Source organism: Mirounga angustirostris, unplaced genomic scaffold (genome assembly GCF_029215605.1).
Source record: "Mirounga angustirostris isolate CCGP_5_RB_7025 unplaced genomic scaffold, mMirAng1.0.hap1 SCAF_3, whole genome shotgun sequence".
NCBI lineage: Eukaryota > Metazoa > Chordata > Mammalia > Carnivora > Phocidae > Mirounga > Mirounga angustirostris.
This window is the reverse complement of record NW_026991711.1, coordinates 33,733,869-33,750,347: the sequence shown is the minus strand read 5'-3', so window position 1 is coordinate 33,750,347 and position 16,479 is coordinate 33,733,869. Positions and strand designations below refer to the sequence as shown.

At 36.8% G+C, this 16,479-nt stretch overlaps 1 protein-coding gene across 3 annotated transcripts in view; it reads left to right on the top strand.

Moving 5' to 3' along the window:
- BORA (BORA aurora kinase A activator) overlaps positions 1-16,273 on the top strand; it is a 29,269-nt gene extending 12,996 nt beyond the window's left edge. Inside the window, exons 6-12 of one of the 3 annotated variants that reach the window (XM_045869561.3) lie at positions 1,173-1,238; positions 2,316-2,372; positions 2,782-3,008; positions 3,552-3,684; positions 5,431-6,044; positions 12,136-12,252; positions 13,312-16,273. In XM_045869561.3, the coding sequence (XP_045725517.1) occupies positions 1,173-1,238; positions 2,316-2,372; positions 2,782-3,008; positions 3,552-3,684; positions 5,431-6,044; positions 12,136-12,252; positions 13,312-13,338 (1,241 nt within the window). In that variant the 3' untranslated portion in view covers positions 13,339-16,273. The remainder of the gene's footprint in view (positions 1-1,172; positions 1,239-2,315; positions 2,373-2,781; positions 3,009-3,551; positions 3,685-5,430; positions 6,045-12,135; positions 12,253-13,311) is intronic. The other 2 variants (XM_054506361.2, XM_064586009.1) reach the window with 2 other exon arrangements.
- Positions 16,274-16,479: the final 206 nt, after the last annotated feature.

Here is a 16,479-nt window from a genome sequence, read left to right as displayed (position 1 = left end):
CGACTTTATTTACCCATCCACTCACTCATTCACCCATTTATTTAAGTTTATTAGGTTACTAGTCTTTATTCTGTAATGTTCTTTAAGCTTTCTGACCTGTTTGTTTGTTTGTTGTCTCCTTGCCTTTTCCTTCCTTTTGTTTATATTAGTCATTTTTGTCATTGTGTGTGTTTTTTTCTTTCTTTTTTTATTATGTTATGTTAATCACCATACATTACATCATTAGTTTTTGATGTAGTGTTCCATGATTCGTTGTTTGCGTTTAACACCCAGTGCTCCATGCAGAACGTGCCCTCCTTAATACCAGGCTAACCCATCCCCCCACCCCCTCCCCTTTAGAACCCTCAGTTTGTTTTTCAGAGTCCATAGTCTCTCATGGTTCATCTCCCCCTCATGGTGCATTTTTTTATCTCATGATTTTCAAGTTACAAAACTTAGTAGTCATTAATTTTCAATTAAAAAAATATTTGCAGCCCTACTTTTGGTTCCTGTTATGAAAAGAAACTGAACATAGTTTTATCAAATTTTAGGTTCTGTTGAAATAATCTGGCATTTTAATTCAGACAATTTATATCACCCATTTTGCAAAAGCATTAAGCAACAGAGGATCTGTTTGAGGACTTTGAGGTTGACTAACATGCATCCTCAGTCTTTTAAGATTGACATAATACAGAGTAACCATACTTTCTTTAAAAACTATTACTTGGTGCCTCTTTATTTGCTGTGGTAATCCTTCAAGTTTTATCTCCGTGCTCCTTCAAAATTAAAACACTAACAGAAACATGCCAAATTATTATATATGCAGATATTTATTTTAAAAGTGTTATAGAATGAAAGTTTTCACTTTGTTTATTTTTTTACCCCGGAAAAGGTCACCCTTAAAGTAAATGGAGAATATAAAATGTAAGATTTCAGGGGCGCCTGGGTGGCTCAGTCGGTTAAGCGTCTGCCTCCGGCTCAGGTCATGATCCCAGGGTCCTGGGATCGAGCCCCGCATCGGGCTTCCTGCTACGCGTAAAGCCTGCTTCTCCCTCTCCCACTTCCCCTGCTTGTGTTCCCTCTCTCGCTGTGTCTCTGTCAAATAAATAAATAAAATCTTTAAAATTAAAATAAAAAAATAAAATACAAGAAAAAAATAAAATATAAGATTTGACACTTAAAATGTTTTATAGGTATTAATATAACTAGTGAATCTCCAATTGGAAGAAAACTGACCATCCATTCTGAGAAAAGCAATGGTGAGTATGAATATACTCTGAAATGAAGAATGTTCCACATTAAGCTACATTTGATTTTAAATTCAGTTTTTGTGATAACACTTTACTCTGGAGTCGAAATTGTTTAATTATGAATGAGCTATAGGAGAGCTAATTTTTTTTTTTTTTTAATTTATTTGACAGAGACACAGTGAGAGAGGGAACACAAGCAGGGGGAGTGGGAGAGGGAGAAGCAAGCTTCCCGCAGAGCAGGGAGCACGATGCGGGGCTTGATTCCAGGACCCTGGGATCATGACCTGAGCCGAAGGCAGACACTTAACGACTGAGCCACCCAGGCGTCCCATGGAGAGCTAATTTTTAAAAACAATTAGAATAGATATGTCCCTCCATGTTTTAGAAATAGCAGTAGTGTGTGTGTGTGTGTGTTGTTGTTGTTGTTTGAAGCATATGAGTCAATTTCTGGTTTTAGAAAGCGTTTTTCTGAAAATTTGTGAATAATTAGGAAATCTATCCCCAAATAGAGTTGACCCTTGAACAACATGGGGGCTAAGGATACCAGCCCCCTATGCACTCGAAAATCCATATATAATTTTTTACTTCTGCAGAATATAACTGCTAATAACCTACTGTTGACTGGAAGCCTTACTAATAACATAGTCAATTAACATGTATTTTGTTTGTTACATGTACTATGTAGTGTATTCTTACAGTAAGTTAGAAGAATACATTAAGAAGATCCTCAGGAAGAGAAACTACATTTATAGTACTGTACCGTAGTTATTGAAAAACAGGTACATGCAGTTTAAATCCATGTTGTTCAGGGGTCAGCTGTAGAGGCTGGCTTCTTTTCTGATTCCAGTGCCAGCAGTACAACCAGAAGTTAACTCTTACCATTAACAGGTTTATATCAGAGCTGGAAGGTGTAGGAAACTGCTTATTGAAGGGTGGCATGTTTTTAATAGAATGCATAAATGAAATAATTCAATTTGGCTGGAATATCATGGGGAGATGGTTGATTGGGAAGCACATGCTAAATTGCATGTAATATGCTTGCATTGATTTATCCACGTTTGTATTTATTTATCTGCTTGCTTCCAGCTGCTTGTCAGACATTGCTATCTCTTCCTGTGGATTTTAATTTAGAAAATGTATTAGGTAAGTATCGTATTTGTTTAAACCTTTAATAACTTAGATAGAAGGTTTTGTTTTGATGGCTTTTTGTAAATGGAAATAGGTGGCATTGTCTCTTTCTAAAGAAGTAGGAAAACGGTCCTAAAATTTCTTTTTCTATAACTTGGCCTGATGAGCATTTTTGTCATAATGAATTTTGCTTTAGACATAAACTATTCATTGGCACATCTTATTGGTTTTACCTATGCTAATAAGTACTCAAAAAAGAATAATTTCAGATTTCAAACGTCACATATGCAATTAAACTTTGCCCTCTTTTTGAAAAAAATCCTAATATATAGTACATGCTTTTTTTTTTTAATCATGTAACTGAAGCATAATTGCTCTTCAGAATGACTAACTTTGCCTTTTATTCTGTTAATATTAAATATAGGTGACTATTTTAGAGCTGATGAATTTTCAGATCAATCTCCTGGAAACCTCAGTTCTTCATCCCTCAGAAGAAAGCTGTTTTTAGATGGCAATGGAAGTATTTCTGACTCCTTACCTCCAGCTTCTCCTAGAAGTCCTCGCAGTGGTGCTCAAGCCTCAGTTGAGGTTTTTTATTCGATAGATTTATCTCCTGTACGGTGTAGGAGCCCTGTGCAGACACCAAGTTCGGTAAGAAGCGTATGAAAAGTGTACTGTAGTTTGCTAGAGATGGATCTCGAGGCTCATTTTGTCCGCAAGGAATGGTTGCTTTGGGGTTTTATATTTCATGAGGGGTTAGACCAGTTCACATTTTGTCATTAGTCAGGAATGTTTTGGTTAGACTCCATTTTTGTATTTAGAGGTATACAGGATGGCCAGATTAATCATGAGTCTCAAGGACTTTCAGCATAAGTTGTTTTCTGAGCTGTGTAAGGTTTTCAGTTTACCACAGCTGGATTGACATTAATGGAGTAATTTAATTTAAAGTTGTTCATAAACAGCTGCATCTGAGATAGATTGGTGTGTTTAAACACTGCATTTATATTTTATTTTGACTAACATACTCTATTTCAAAATTTTTCCAACAGTCTTCTTAATTGTTCTTGCCTTTTGGTGAATGACCAAAGTTTATATGACCTACTTGGTAAACGTGTTTTGAAGATGAAAATAAATAGCATATGGTATAACAAATTGAGAAAGAGAACCGTATAATTTTATTTATTTTTATCACAGGGGCAGTTTTCTTCCAGCCCTATTCAGGGCAGTGCAAAAAAATACAGCTTGGGAAGTAGAACCAGCCCTTCACCTCTTTCTTCACCCACTTTCTCACCAATTGCATTTCAGATAGGAAAGACTCCACTCTCGGGTATGTCTCATAAGAAAGTACCTAATTTCAATTTCTATATTTACCAACATTTGTTATTAAAGAGTTTCTTTTTTAGCTTGTTCTAACTGTAGAGCTCTAAATGACCCACTAATCTTCTAAAATTTAAAAACTGGCTTTTTAAAACAAAAGGAACAATTTACCTTCAAAACCTGGATTCTTGACAAAGTTCTACACTAGTATTAAACACCGGTCATCTGATAAGCAGTATTTATATCAAGCATTCTTGTAAAGGGAATCAAAGAAAGATGGCGGTTTTAGAGTTAAGTTGGTTTCTGTGTGCCTTCTGACCTGTAGGTTCAGACTTTGTAATCAGATATTCGTATTTTGTAAAGATACGTTTGTTTAAGACTTTTAAGGTAAATTCAGTGTTTGGAAATTTACATATTTCTCTTTGCAGTATGTTAGTTTCTCTGAAATAAAATTTTAACTCCTTTGAAAAAATTACAATAAAAAGCTATGCATAATAAATAAAATCGGAAACCTGAAAACTACTTTTGTTAGTGTTTATGTATGTATATGTACTTTTGCATAAATACATATGTACTTTTGTTTGGAGATAGACACACACACACCGTAGTTCTGTGGTCTGCTTTTTTTACAAAGTATTGTATTATGAATATTTTCATAGGTCATTCAAATCATTTATTATTGTATGAAACAATGATTTTGAGATGTATCATTTGTTTTCAACCATTGATGAACATTTAGATTGTTTCTAATTTATTTTATCAAATAATTATTTTTGTATATAGTACATATTTTAGGTTAAATTCTCAGAAGTGGAATTATTTGGTCAAAGGGGGTGAATGTTTTTAAGGATCTTGATGAATTTTGTCAAATTTTCTTTATAAAAGGTTGTACCAATTGAAATTTTCATCAGTAGTACATAAGAAAGTCAGTTTCTGCCATGTAGAAGCACTGGTATTACCATTCTTTGTGGTGTTTCTTAATTTGTTATATTACAAAGATGTCTCTTACTGCTTTAATTTTTGTATCAAAGATACAAAATGATGGTGTTGAACTCTTTCCAGATATTTATTGGCCCTTTATTTTGGGGGAGGGATTCTTAGTTCGTACTTCACTGTTTTCGTTAAACAAATGCTTTCTTATTGCTTCAACTTCCATATTTTTTATTATTTATGTGGCTGACCGCTTCATATGTTTACTTGCCATTGGGAGGATTGTTTATGGGCTCTTGCCCATTTTTTTAAACTTCTGTTTTTTGTTAAGCCAGTGAAGTTATAAAAAGTATTATATTTTAAAGGACCTTTATCATTTTGATTACCATTGTTAAGCTCTTTGTTATTGCAAATATTATTTTACAATTTTTTGCTTGCTTTTTAACATTGCTTATAGTATTTTGCAAGGTTTTTACCTGCTTCATTTACTGGGTATAACAATTAACTTGCAGCTCTCAGCTGATTTGTCCAGTATCTTCTTCATATATGAACACTATTACTATAGGAGCAATATGTTTATGAGGAAATAATTCTCAGGGAGTAAATTATTTTAATTAAAAGGAAATGCCAGAGGAATTCTTTTTGAAGAGTCTTATGCTGCTTACTGAGACACATTCATTTGTGCTGTTGTTTGTAACACCAAAATTTCACTTCAGTAAACAGTACCATGTTCCAGAAATCCAGTTTTTCTGGCATTAAAACACTTAGTAATGTCTTTTCCATTTGCATGTTTTTATGATGGAATTTTTCCCTTCCAATCTTTTAGAACAAAGGAAGTTTACTTTTCATTCTCCTGATAATTCGGCTGGAACAACAAATTCTAATGGAATTACTAATCCATGTATCAGAAGTCCTTATATAGATGGCTGCTCACCAATTAAGAATTGGTCTCCTATGAGACTCGAGATGTGTACAGGCGGTACTCAGTATCGGACCTCCCTGATTCGGATACCTTTCGCTCTTGAGGCTCACGGGGAAGATGAAGAAGATCCGGTGAATCTTCCTTCCACAGATTCCTTGTCACCAGCCATGGACACGGGTGGAGTACACCTGCGGCAGGTGACCAGTGACACTTCTGCACGTGGCACACGTTTGGTAGTGACTGCCATGTCTATTACACAGAATCAGTCCAGTACTTCTGAGAAAGAATTAGCCCTGTTGCAGGATGTTGAAAGTGAGAAGGAGAACAACACTGTGGATATGGTTGATCCTACAGAAATAGGAGATGAGAACACTTGGATTAAGGAGCCGGTTGATAATGGGAGTTTGCCCATGACTGATTTTGTGAGTGGGATTGCCTTCAGTATTGAAAACTCTCATATATGCATGTCACCTCTTGCAGAAAGCAGTGTCATTCCTTGTGAAAACAGTAACATTCAGGTAAGAAATTTTAATATTCTAGAGTCCTTTACTTTCTCCCTTATTCTGTGTTTTTCTGAGATTATACTAAGAAAATGGTTAATTGTGAAGACTGTAGTATTATATAACTTTATGTGTGTGTATGTGTGTGTGTATATATGATATTTTTTAAAAATATCAATCCATGGTGACACTAAGAGGGTTAGTTTCTTTTAATTGGGACTGATGTTGCGTATTTAATATTCACATTCACTGGTACTTATTTGGAGTAGGGAAAGATGAGAGCAGAAAAGAAATCAAGCTGCTCTGTTTTTATAGAGTGCTAGGGTCAGGCAACTTCTCAGGATTCATCTCTCTCTCATTCATTAATTGTCATAGTCTTTGAGCTGAGAATTTTGAAAGAACTTTAAAATAGTCAGAAAGGCAATTCTTACCTGCCATTTTATAGTAACAACATCTAGCTCTTATGTAGCTCTTACCTTTTTCCAGGCATTATTCTGCGTATTATTCTGAGTAACACTTTACATGTGTTAATTTATTGAATCTTCACAGGGTTATTGTGAAATAGGTGGACTATTATCCCCATTTTACAGATGAGGAAACTGAGGGTCAGAGAGGTTAAGTAAATTACCTCCATTGGTAGCAAGTACTGGTGCCAAGATTTGAATCCTGGCAGTATGGCTTTAGAGTTCACGTTCTTGAATCCGAGTTTGTACTGACTCATGGTAATAGCTAACATGTACACAGGGTTTCAGTGTGTCAGGTGCTTTTTCAGCCACTTTATATGTAGTCATTCATTTAATTCTCCCACCACCCTATAATGTTTTAGTGCTGTCAGTTTTGGAATGCTAAAATTTAAAACTCACAGAGGGTTTCTAAATGACCCAAAATTAAATATAATCCTCTGCTCATGTTTTTATGTCTGTATCGTCTTTTCTGACTTCTAGGATCTTTGTTCAGAAAAAATACACTAGAATCACTTTTATATGTGTTAGCTTCTAAATTTGGTTCCTAAGGGAAAAAGCACTTACATCAAACTTAGCCTTCACGGTATTGTTAACTTCTTTTCCTCTCCTTTTTCCTCACTGCCTTTTTTTTTTTTTTTCCAGACCATTTATAGAAGAATCAAAATGCTTTCATTGAAATACACTTTAATCATCTAACTCAACTACCCATTGGAAGCCTATTTCACTACTAAATTGTCATCCAATCTATGCTTGAGTGTCTGCAGGGGTATTCTAATCCATTTTCGGGCTTCTCTTATCATTACAAGCCTCTTCCTTATATTGAACTAAAATATGGTTGTCTGTGATATCTACCAGTCAGCTTCAGTTTGACCCTTTGGGCCGTATCATAATAATATTTACCTTTGGCAGAGCATTTAATAGTTTAAAAACTTCAGACATTCTTATTTTCCTACCACAAAGGCAGCTTCTAACCACTTGAAGACAGCCATATTTTCCCAGGGCCTTTTTTTTTTTTTTCTTAAAGATTTTATTTATTTATTTGACAGAGAGAGACACAGCGAGAGAGGGCACACAAGCAGGGGGAGTGGGAGAGGGAGAAGCAGGCTTCCCGCAGAGCAGGGAGCCCGGAGCAGGGAGCCTGGAGCGGGGAGCCCGATGCGGGGCTCGATCCCAGGACCCCGGGATCATGACCTGAGCCGAAGGCAGACGCTTAACGACTGAGCCACCCAGGCGCCCCTCTCAGGGCCTTTTGACTTGCTTTATTGTGGACTGGTTGGCTTCCCTGTGTGGTACAAACTGTCATCCCAGAATATCCCTTCAGATTGGGAATTCCCTTCACCTCTCCTATGTTGTTTCCTGTTTTCTGCATTCCATTCTTGTCTTTCCTGGTTTACCTCTCACTTTACTGGAACACATTTTCTGGTAGCTTTGTGAGGAGGAGTACATTTTTAGATACTGCATGTCTAATCATGTATTCTTCATTCTCTCACATGAGAGTTTGGAAATAATTGTCCTTCAGACTTTGAAGGCATTGTTTCATTGATTCTACTTCATTATTGCTGGTGAGAGATCCGAAACCATTTTAATACTTAATCTTTTGTATATGATCTTTTTCTACCCACCCCTGGACATGTATAGGATCTTCTCTTCGTCTACAGTGTTCAGCAATTTCAGTGATTCTTTGGCGTGGGTATCTTTTTGTCCATAGTACTGGGCACTCAGGAGAGCCTTACGATCTGTAAACTCATGCCCTTCCCTTCTTGGATCTTTTTTTGAATAATATCTTGGATTTCTCCTCTCTCCCTTTCATTTTTCTTTCTGGAATTTCCTTTTAATTCTCCAATTTTTAAAAATCTTTCCGCTATATTTTTTATTTCATTTTTGTTTGCGTATCATTAACTTCTAAGGCTTTTTGGGGGTGGAGGGGCTTTGTTTTTACTTTTGGTATTAATTTAAAAATCTGTAGCATGTCTGGCAAGGCATCCAATGGTCTGACCTTTGCCTTACTCATCAGCTTCATTTTGTTTCCCTTCATTCTCTTTGTTTCGGTCACATTAGCTTTCCAGAGTTTTAAATAACCATCTTCCTTCTTGTTAAAAAGAGCCTTTCCACACTCTGCTTAGAATTCCTCTCTCTCCTACTTGACCTGTTAAACTCCTATTTGTTTTTTAGTTCACAACTTAATGATCACATCCTCAAAGGAGCCCTCCCTGATCACACTAGCCAAGCCAGATCTCATCATATGGTTTCATAATTCCATGTACACTTTGCATTATTTCCATTCAGACCATTTATCGAGTAGTCATGAGTGTTTTTGTTTATCCCAGAGCTTATGTGTAATAGCTGCTTGTTAAATATTTGTGGAATGAAAACAATGAATGTATAGGTAAGTTCAACCAGAGGGACTGTATGAAGTGAGAACAGTGAGCCAATCAGTGTTTGGAACCCTGAGGAAAAGTCAAGGGTTTGGTAAAGAAAGGCGATCCCCCAAAGGAAACTGAGAAGGACCAGCCAGAGGGGAGAGAGGGACATGAGGAAAGCATAGTGTCATGGAACATCTTAAGAGTGGTTAGTGCTGTTAAAGTAAAAGCAAGGAATATAGGGCTTGAAAAGTGGCTGTTGAATTAATAACGGAAGTAATTTGGTGAGTGAACAGCCTCAAGGTGGGGTGGTGAAAAGTGAATGGAAGGAGAGTAAAGAAGGTGAAGTCATGAAAAATTATGTGTAGATAACTCTTTGAAGAACCTTTGTTGTGAAGGGGAGGGTTATCATAGCTAGAGAAGAACATTAAAGTCCAAAATCTTTTTGAAGTTTCTTTTTTAACTTTGTTTTTACTTTAGATGGGAGAAACTAGCATATTTTAAGTTGAGAGGGAGAAGAGTAAAAAGAACAAAGAAAATTAGAAATTGAGCAGGATAATTATTAATAATAGGTATCAATTATGTATCCTTTTCACATACCAGAGACCAGGGCAAGTATTTCAGTTAGAATCTAATCCCCATGATGCTTTACAGCAGATGCAATAAATCTAATCTGTAAAATCGTGATGCATTTTATACATGAAGGAACTGAGGTGTGCGAGATGGGATAGAATCTAGAGCTCTGGGAGGAGGATTAGCACAAGTAACCCTTCCACTTTCATGGGGGACAAGGGTGGGGGGCTGGGATGGACGTGGGTACATATATTTGTAGTTGGGAGCTAACATGGCTTTAAGGAGCTTGGGCTTGGGAAAGCAAAGTGGCAGATTTCAGTTTATTTCCTAGCTCAGTTAGTTTTATCAGTTTCAGGAAGTGAGAGCTTCTTTGAGTTTGTTCCCTCTTATTTAAAATGGGGATAATAAGAGGACTGTAGGATAATAGTTTGATCATTGTGAGTTGAGTTCATGTGAGTATACTTACAATGCCTAAATACTCCCTTAGGAATGGGCGACAAAGACTTCTGTGACAGGTAGCAAGCAAGAGGCACAGAGGACAAGGAAGATGAGGGTGGTGAGCGAAGGGCGAAAGTGCTGAGGCCTGATTGCAGGGAATGCATTAGAAGCCACAGTGCTTGCCAGTTGAGAACCTGAACCTGGAATGTTTTTGAAAGACCACATCTGATTTATGTGGGAGAAAAATACAGTAACTGTGTAGGATGATTGGCAATAAAAACACCATTTATAGGTAGCATAGTCCAACTAGAAGAAGATCTACATTGCATTCAGAACTAAACTTGAATTAGAGTTCTGTCATTTACAGGCTGTGGATCTTAAGGCAAGGTCCACTTCACAGTGAGCCGAGCATGACTTTTTAATCTTTTATAGCCCTCTTCCTTCTCAGCTCTAAAATGTTGCTGATGCCAATTTCGATGCCTGTGGGGAATTACGAGATGATCTATATTGTCTGGTTGGTTCCTGGTAGGCATCCCCATTAGTAGTGGTCTACATGAGAGCCAGTGCAGTCAGCCGCCATCTTATGGGGCCGCCCATTGATTCTTCTCTTCCTAAGGAGAAGAATCTTCTCTTCCTGTGTCTTACTCCCTAACGTATTAACTTTTCCCTTGATATATTCAGTTATGCATTACTATTGAGTTGTATAAACCAGTTGTTTGGCACTGGTGATAAAAGGAAAAGTAATTGTCAGATTCTCTGGGAGCAAACTGATAATTCGCTTTTGATCAAATAGCTGTGGAATGGTAACAGAGCCAGGTGTTTCTCCCTGGAACATAATGGAAGATTCTTCTTTTACGTGTCACAAGGGTTTTGTTCAAATAGAACATGACTCCAGTAGTGAATACATACTCATTCTTCCCTGAAAACTGGAAACATTTTTCTGAAGATTATGGTAGAATGCACTTTCTAGGCTATTCTAATGTTTGTGATGGAGACAAAAAGTACAGCCTTTTCCTTCCTCTGACCCTAATTTGCAGGAAAGAGTTTAAGTGCAGGGTGAGTCCCTCACGGGGTTTGGTGTTATTTGGTGCTCAGCACTGTGCAGGTAGATGTAGTGTGTGTCGTGGACAGGGGCGTGGGAGCCTCAGCTCTTCATCACTTCATTCTGTCCAACCCTGTGAAAGGCCACCTTTCTGAACCTCTGCTTCCTCAGCTGTGAAGTCTATAGGATTGCTGTAAGGACAAAGTAAGGATGGTAAGATGGAGAGTGCCAGACAGGCCCGGGCACTTTTTTAGGACCTCAATAAGTATTTATCCTCTATGTACCAAAACTGAAGTTTGCCAGAATCCCTTTTTTCACTTGGGGCTTGCAACAGTACGTCCTAGAGAATGCTACAATTAATTAAAATGAAAAGTTGAACTAACATCTAGAGCCATTATATATGTGGTATTATTATGAAAGTAAGTTTGTATTTCAACAATGGGTGTGAGTATAATGTAACTGACCTTTTAAAAAATGTGAATTATCTTGAATACTCTTAAAGATAGCATGCCTTTTAGGTAAATCCTACTTAGAGATAAAACCAAGCTATTCAGAGACAAGCTTGGTAAAGCTTGAATTGAAGAAGTTGATTATATAATCCTCACTTTTATCTGCTGGGTGTGATCACACAGTAACAGAAAAGCAGGTTCATAGTGCCTTGTTCAGATTCTAAAGGAAACTACAAGATGTATTTTATCAAAAGGAATGGTGTAATACAGTGACTACTTTGAAGAACAACCAGTTCTATATAGAACTACCTCTTATATTTCTGTATTTTAAATTTAATTCAGTATGATCAATATTAAATAATACATTGTATGGTTCACTTGTGAATCGTAGTATATAGGAGTGCCTGGGTGGCTTAGTCGTTAAGCGTCTGCCTTTGGCTCAGGTCATGGTCCCAGGGTCCTGGGATCGAGACCCACATCGGGCTCCCTCCTCGGGGGGAAGCCTGCTTCTCCCTCTCCCACTCCCCCTGCTTGTGTTCCCGCTCTCACTGTGTCTCTGTCAAGTAAGTAAATAAAATCTTTAAAAAAAAAAATAGTAGTATATAGTGACTCACTTACTTTATATTTATATATGTTGTATATTTTATAGGAATATATAATTTCAGAAATATTTTATATAAATATTTTTAATTTTACTTAAACATCAAAGTTCCTCAAATTTTGTGGATAAGTGAATCCATTTGCAATGTTATCCTTGGTGTTTTTTTTCATCCTTCCTGTCAGATGGATAGTGGCTATAACACACAGAATTGTGGAAGCAATATTATGGATACTGTTGGAGCAGATAGTGATGCACAAACCTTGGAACTTGAGAATAAATCTCAAGTTTTTAATACAAAGGTATGGAAAAAACAGAGAAAGCTTGATATGGTTGTCTAAGTATTTATTTAATATGACTTTTTTCAGGGGCACCTGGATGGCTCAGTTGGTAGAGCATGTGACTTGATCTCAGGGTTGTGCGTTCGAGCCCCACCTGGGGTGTAAAGATTACTTAAGATCTTTAAAAAATTTTTTTTCCAGTATTTTTTCCACCCATTTTGCTTAAAATTTTGTTAATTATGTTTATGCCTCATCCTGTTTTCAGTTCATTTAACAGCAGAAGGTGGTTTTTAAATCAAAACACTTCATTTTCCTAAATAACTCTTTGGCTATGGGACCGGTTAAGAGGCTGGAGAGGGAGAGCTAGTCCTACTTTGGAATAGGCACCTGAACTCCTTTCCTTACAACTAAAGGGGAATAGGAATAGGGGTGCCACGACCGTTTTTTTGCCCCTAACATTGTTTCAAAATTGAAGTTAAAGAATTTTAATTATTAGGAAAATGATATAACTGAGAGACCACACATCAAAGTAAGAACTCTCAAAGGTAAGGGCTCTTTTCTTAAAATCCAAAAGCCTTTTAAGACTATGAATAACATACCTTACCTACTAAGTATTTGTAGAGGTATACTTTTGACTAGGACATTTACTGTACCTTCTGTAGGATGGTTATAACTATATGCATATTTGAGGAAAACCGGTCATAATTTTAGGCAGTAATCAGGAGAATCTTTGATTTTTATATGCCAATTTGTTCATAAACACAACAGCAGCAAGTGTACAACTGAACAGAACTCTCTCCAGGTGAATATTAAGATATAATATGGAGGCCACCTTAATTTCCCTTTCCTCCATTTTGTTGAGGTGGGATTATAGTTGTTCATGTAAAAGTAAGCAAGCATTACGGTATAGGAAAAGGACTTTTTGATGCAGAATATTGATTTATAGAAAACCCTATCTTCACTGTCCCTGTAGAATTCATAAGGAAATCTGCATTCAGGTTTTAAAACATGGTAGCTACACCCTTGAATAGTCCTATTCAAGCAGCAAATAAGGTATTTTCTTTTTTTTTTACCCCACAGGAAGACCGTGTAACACAGAGGTGTTGAATGAAAGCAGCAACTCCTCCTCAAGGCAGCAGTCTATAGAATACCTCTCAGAACCAAAGACCAGTGGCTCCTCACATGATTTTTTATGCACAGGATCAATAATGTGATCGTGATTGGGAAAAAGTTGCTTCAACTAACATGCTTAGCTTTTTTTCTTTCCTCCCTTAATGTGAAAAATCAAGGGCTTAATTTAGTGACATGGCAACAACAGAAAAGCTCCTAGAACTTTCAACTCATCGAAGTACAACTGTATTTTTTATTAATAAATATTTTTGTACTTACCTGGATTGATGTGTTTAACAATAACAGGTTTGAGAACAAGGACTTTGCTCTGTCCCACAGGGTCAGTGAACTGCCTGTTAGTAAACCTTATCAACAGCACTGAATTTAGCAGTAGTTTTAAGAATATGTGGAATTGTGAGGGTACTATTTTATTTTACATAAAAACGTGACTATACAGATGAATTTACATTTATAACCTTTGTGAAAGAAATCTTAGATATAAAACATTAAAGAGGTAGGAAGGAGATTAAGCAGGTTTCCAGAATTTTTCATTGATTCGTTCATTTCTGTGTACAAATTCTTAGTTCCGATGGTAACTGTTCTAATTACTACTTTAAAAAATGTAAATACTAGAAAAGTAGTACTAACAGCATCTTAATATCACATATTATTAGTGGGGTAAGTATGGGATGCCCAGGATATATCTCCACCCCTAGGGTAGGGACACCCTTTTCCAGCTCAAATTTGGCTGGGGAGAGGAATAAGAACCTGGGAGAACTAAGAAAAACAGTGGGGACCAGGCGACGGAGTGTCTGTAGGGCTAAATTTAGGCCTTTTATGAAGTTATGGTTGGGCAGACACAAAACTAGTTTTTTAAAATGTTTATGTTCATGTTGGGAGTAGAAGTGATATATACATTTTTTAGAAATATTCTTTACCTCTGGAGAATACATATTCATATTTACAAACCACCTTTTAAAAATCTCCTTCAAAAGAGAGGAATAATTCATATGCAGCCCTAGGAAATAATAATGTACTATCATTGTGTCATTTTCTTCCTTTTTTGCACCCTATAACTTTACTGCTAATCTGTAAAGACCTTTTCTTCCTGTGTACCTGACTCATCGTCTCCCCCAGCACACTAACCATTAAAGCTGTTAGTCACTAGGTCCACTGCTAAAGACACTCCATTACGAAGTTGAGTCCCTAATCACACAGGCTTTAGGATCAATATAAACTTAAGTAACTGCTGTGCTATAAGAGGAATTCTAGTTCCTAAAGGTAAGAGCGTCCCTGGCTATGTCTTTTTGATAGCACAAGTCAAGAAACAAGAAAGTAGTGATTATAGTTTGGATTTAAATCCATCCTGTCACTTACTACTTGATCTGGGCCATAAAACCTTAATCTTCTCATCTAGTAAATGGGTGGGGGTGGAGAGAGTCTTACCCAACAGGGTTTTTTGAGTGTAGTATTCCATGTACGCTGCTTAGCATAAAAACTGGCTTTAGAAGCATTTTAGATTACTGAGACTGAGGCTTTGGGTAAAAATAAGGATTCTGGTCATCTTGACCTACCCAATAAGGACTAATGCCTGAATTAGACCTTCCTCATAAATGAGACCCAAGAAAACAAACATGGAAAGATAGAAGGTTAGCCACTGCCTTGTTTAACCAAGAAACCTCCCTTTCCTTCTGTTGCAAGTAAACTCTGGGCTGTCAGCAAAGGATTTTTAAATGGTGGGGAGGTGGAAATCAAACGGGTTTTGTGACACATCAAAGTTCTCAAATTTGAATTTTCGTTGGAATGGAGCCATGCTTGCTTCCATCCTGTCTGTGGCTGCTTTCACGCTGTACAAGGAGAGTTGAGTACTACGGTTGTAACCGAGACTGCTGAGTCTAACACGGCTGGTCCTTCACAGAAAAGGCTTGCTGACGCTTGCTCTGGGGCGTGGTAGGCTGTTACTTGGTCCCAAGATCACTCAAAGTTATCTTCGTTCAACTGAAACAAGTTCTGCCTCAAGATATGGATGTTTTCCTCAGTAGTAGGAGACTGGAACAATCACTTAACCTCTGAGGGCCTAAATGACTGGACACATGACCTGTTGATTTATTTGCTGGTCCTTTCTCACTGGATTGCAAGCTCCTTCAAGGCAGAGATAGTTTACTTGACTCCGTGATGAGCCTGGTACATTGCAAGTACTTTAGAAAATGAATAAGCAAAGTAAAATGTTGTAACTATCTCAAAATATTCTTAAAAAACACTTATTAATAATTACTAATCTTTGTGATGAACAAGGCATACCAAATCATAATATTTACTTCAATCTGTTCCCCTTAATATATCCTTACACAATCCCCCCTTTCCTACAAAACCTGATAGATACACAGTTTAAAAGCTGTCCATGACCTACTTTTTATAAATAACATAATGCAGACGTTTAAAAAAGTGCCATCTCTATTTGCTCTTTGAGCCTTAATGCCTTATTTTGGAGGAGATGTGAGCTTAAAGATCAAGGATGATGATAATCATACTTATTATCTGGTATTAAAAACAACTTATTCTAGTCAGCTCAAATATCCTTCTTCTTGCCTTCCTACAACATTTAATTCCCGAACACAGCTGTTCAAGGACCACTAATAAAAAATGCAGGAAGCTTTTAACAGTTAGGGAACACTTCATACAAATTAGGTAAATTAAAGATGGCAAAGGACTGAATATTCCTTGACAAATCTTGATGTCATTGTCTTGAAATCTAAAAACTACCATATCAAACATGGACAGCTTTCAAGTTAGGAAGAACACATTGTTCCTGACTTCTAAAAATGTTCTGTTTTCCTCCACAGGAAAATGATAGTTTTTTTCTATCAATATTAAATAATCAAATTACTTAATCTGTTCTTTAGTGAGTAGATGAATGCTCCACTTAAACGGTCTTTACAGATCCCTGAGGTTGCTATCTTGTCACCATTTAAGTGATGGATGCTCAATTGAATTTTTATGCATAATTAGTTCAGTTCAATCTAGAAATGAAGTACCATGATGGGACAGACACAGTCAACAAACAGTTCAATAAAAATGCAAATTTTTAAAACCATTACAATGTATTTAAAAGTAACAAACTGTATCACACACATCCTA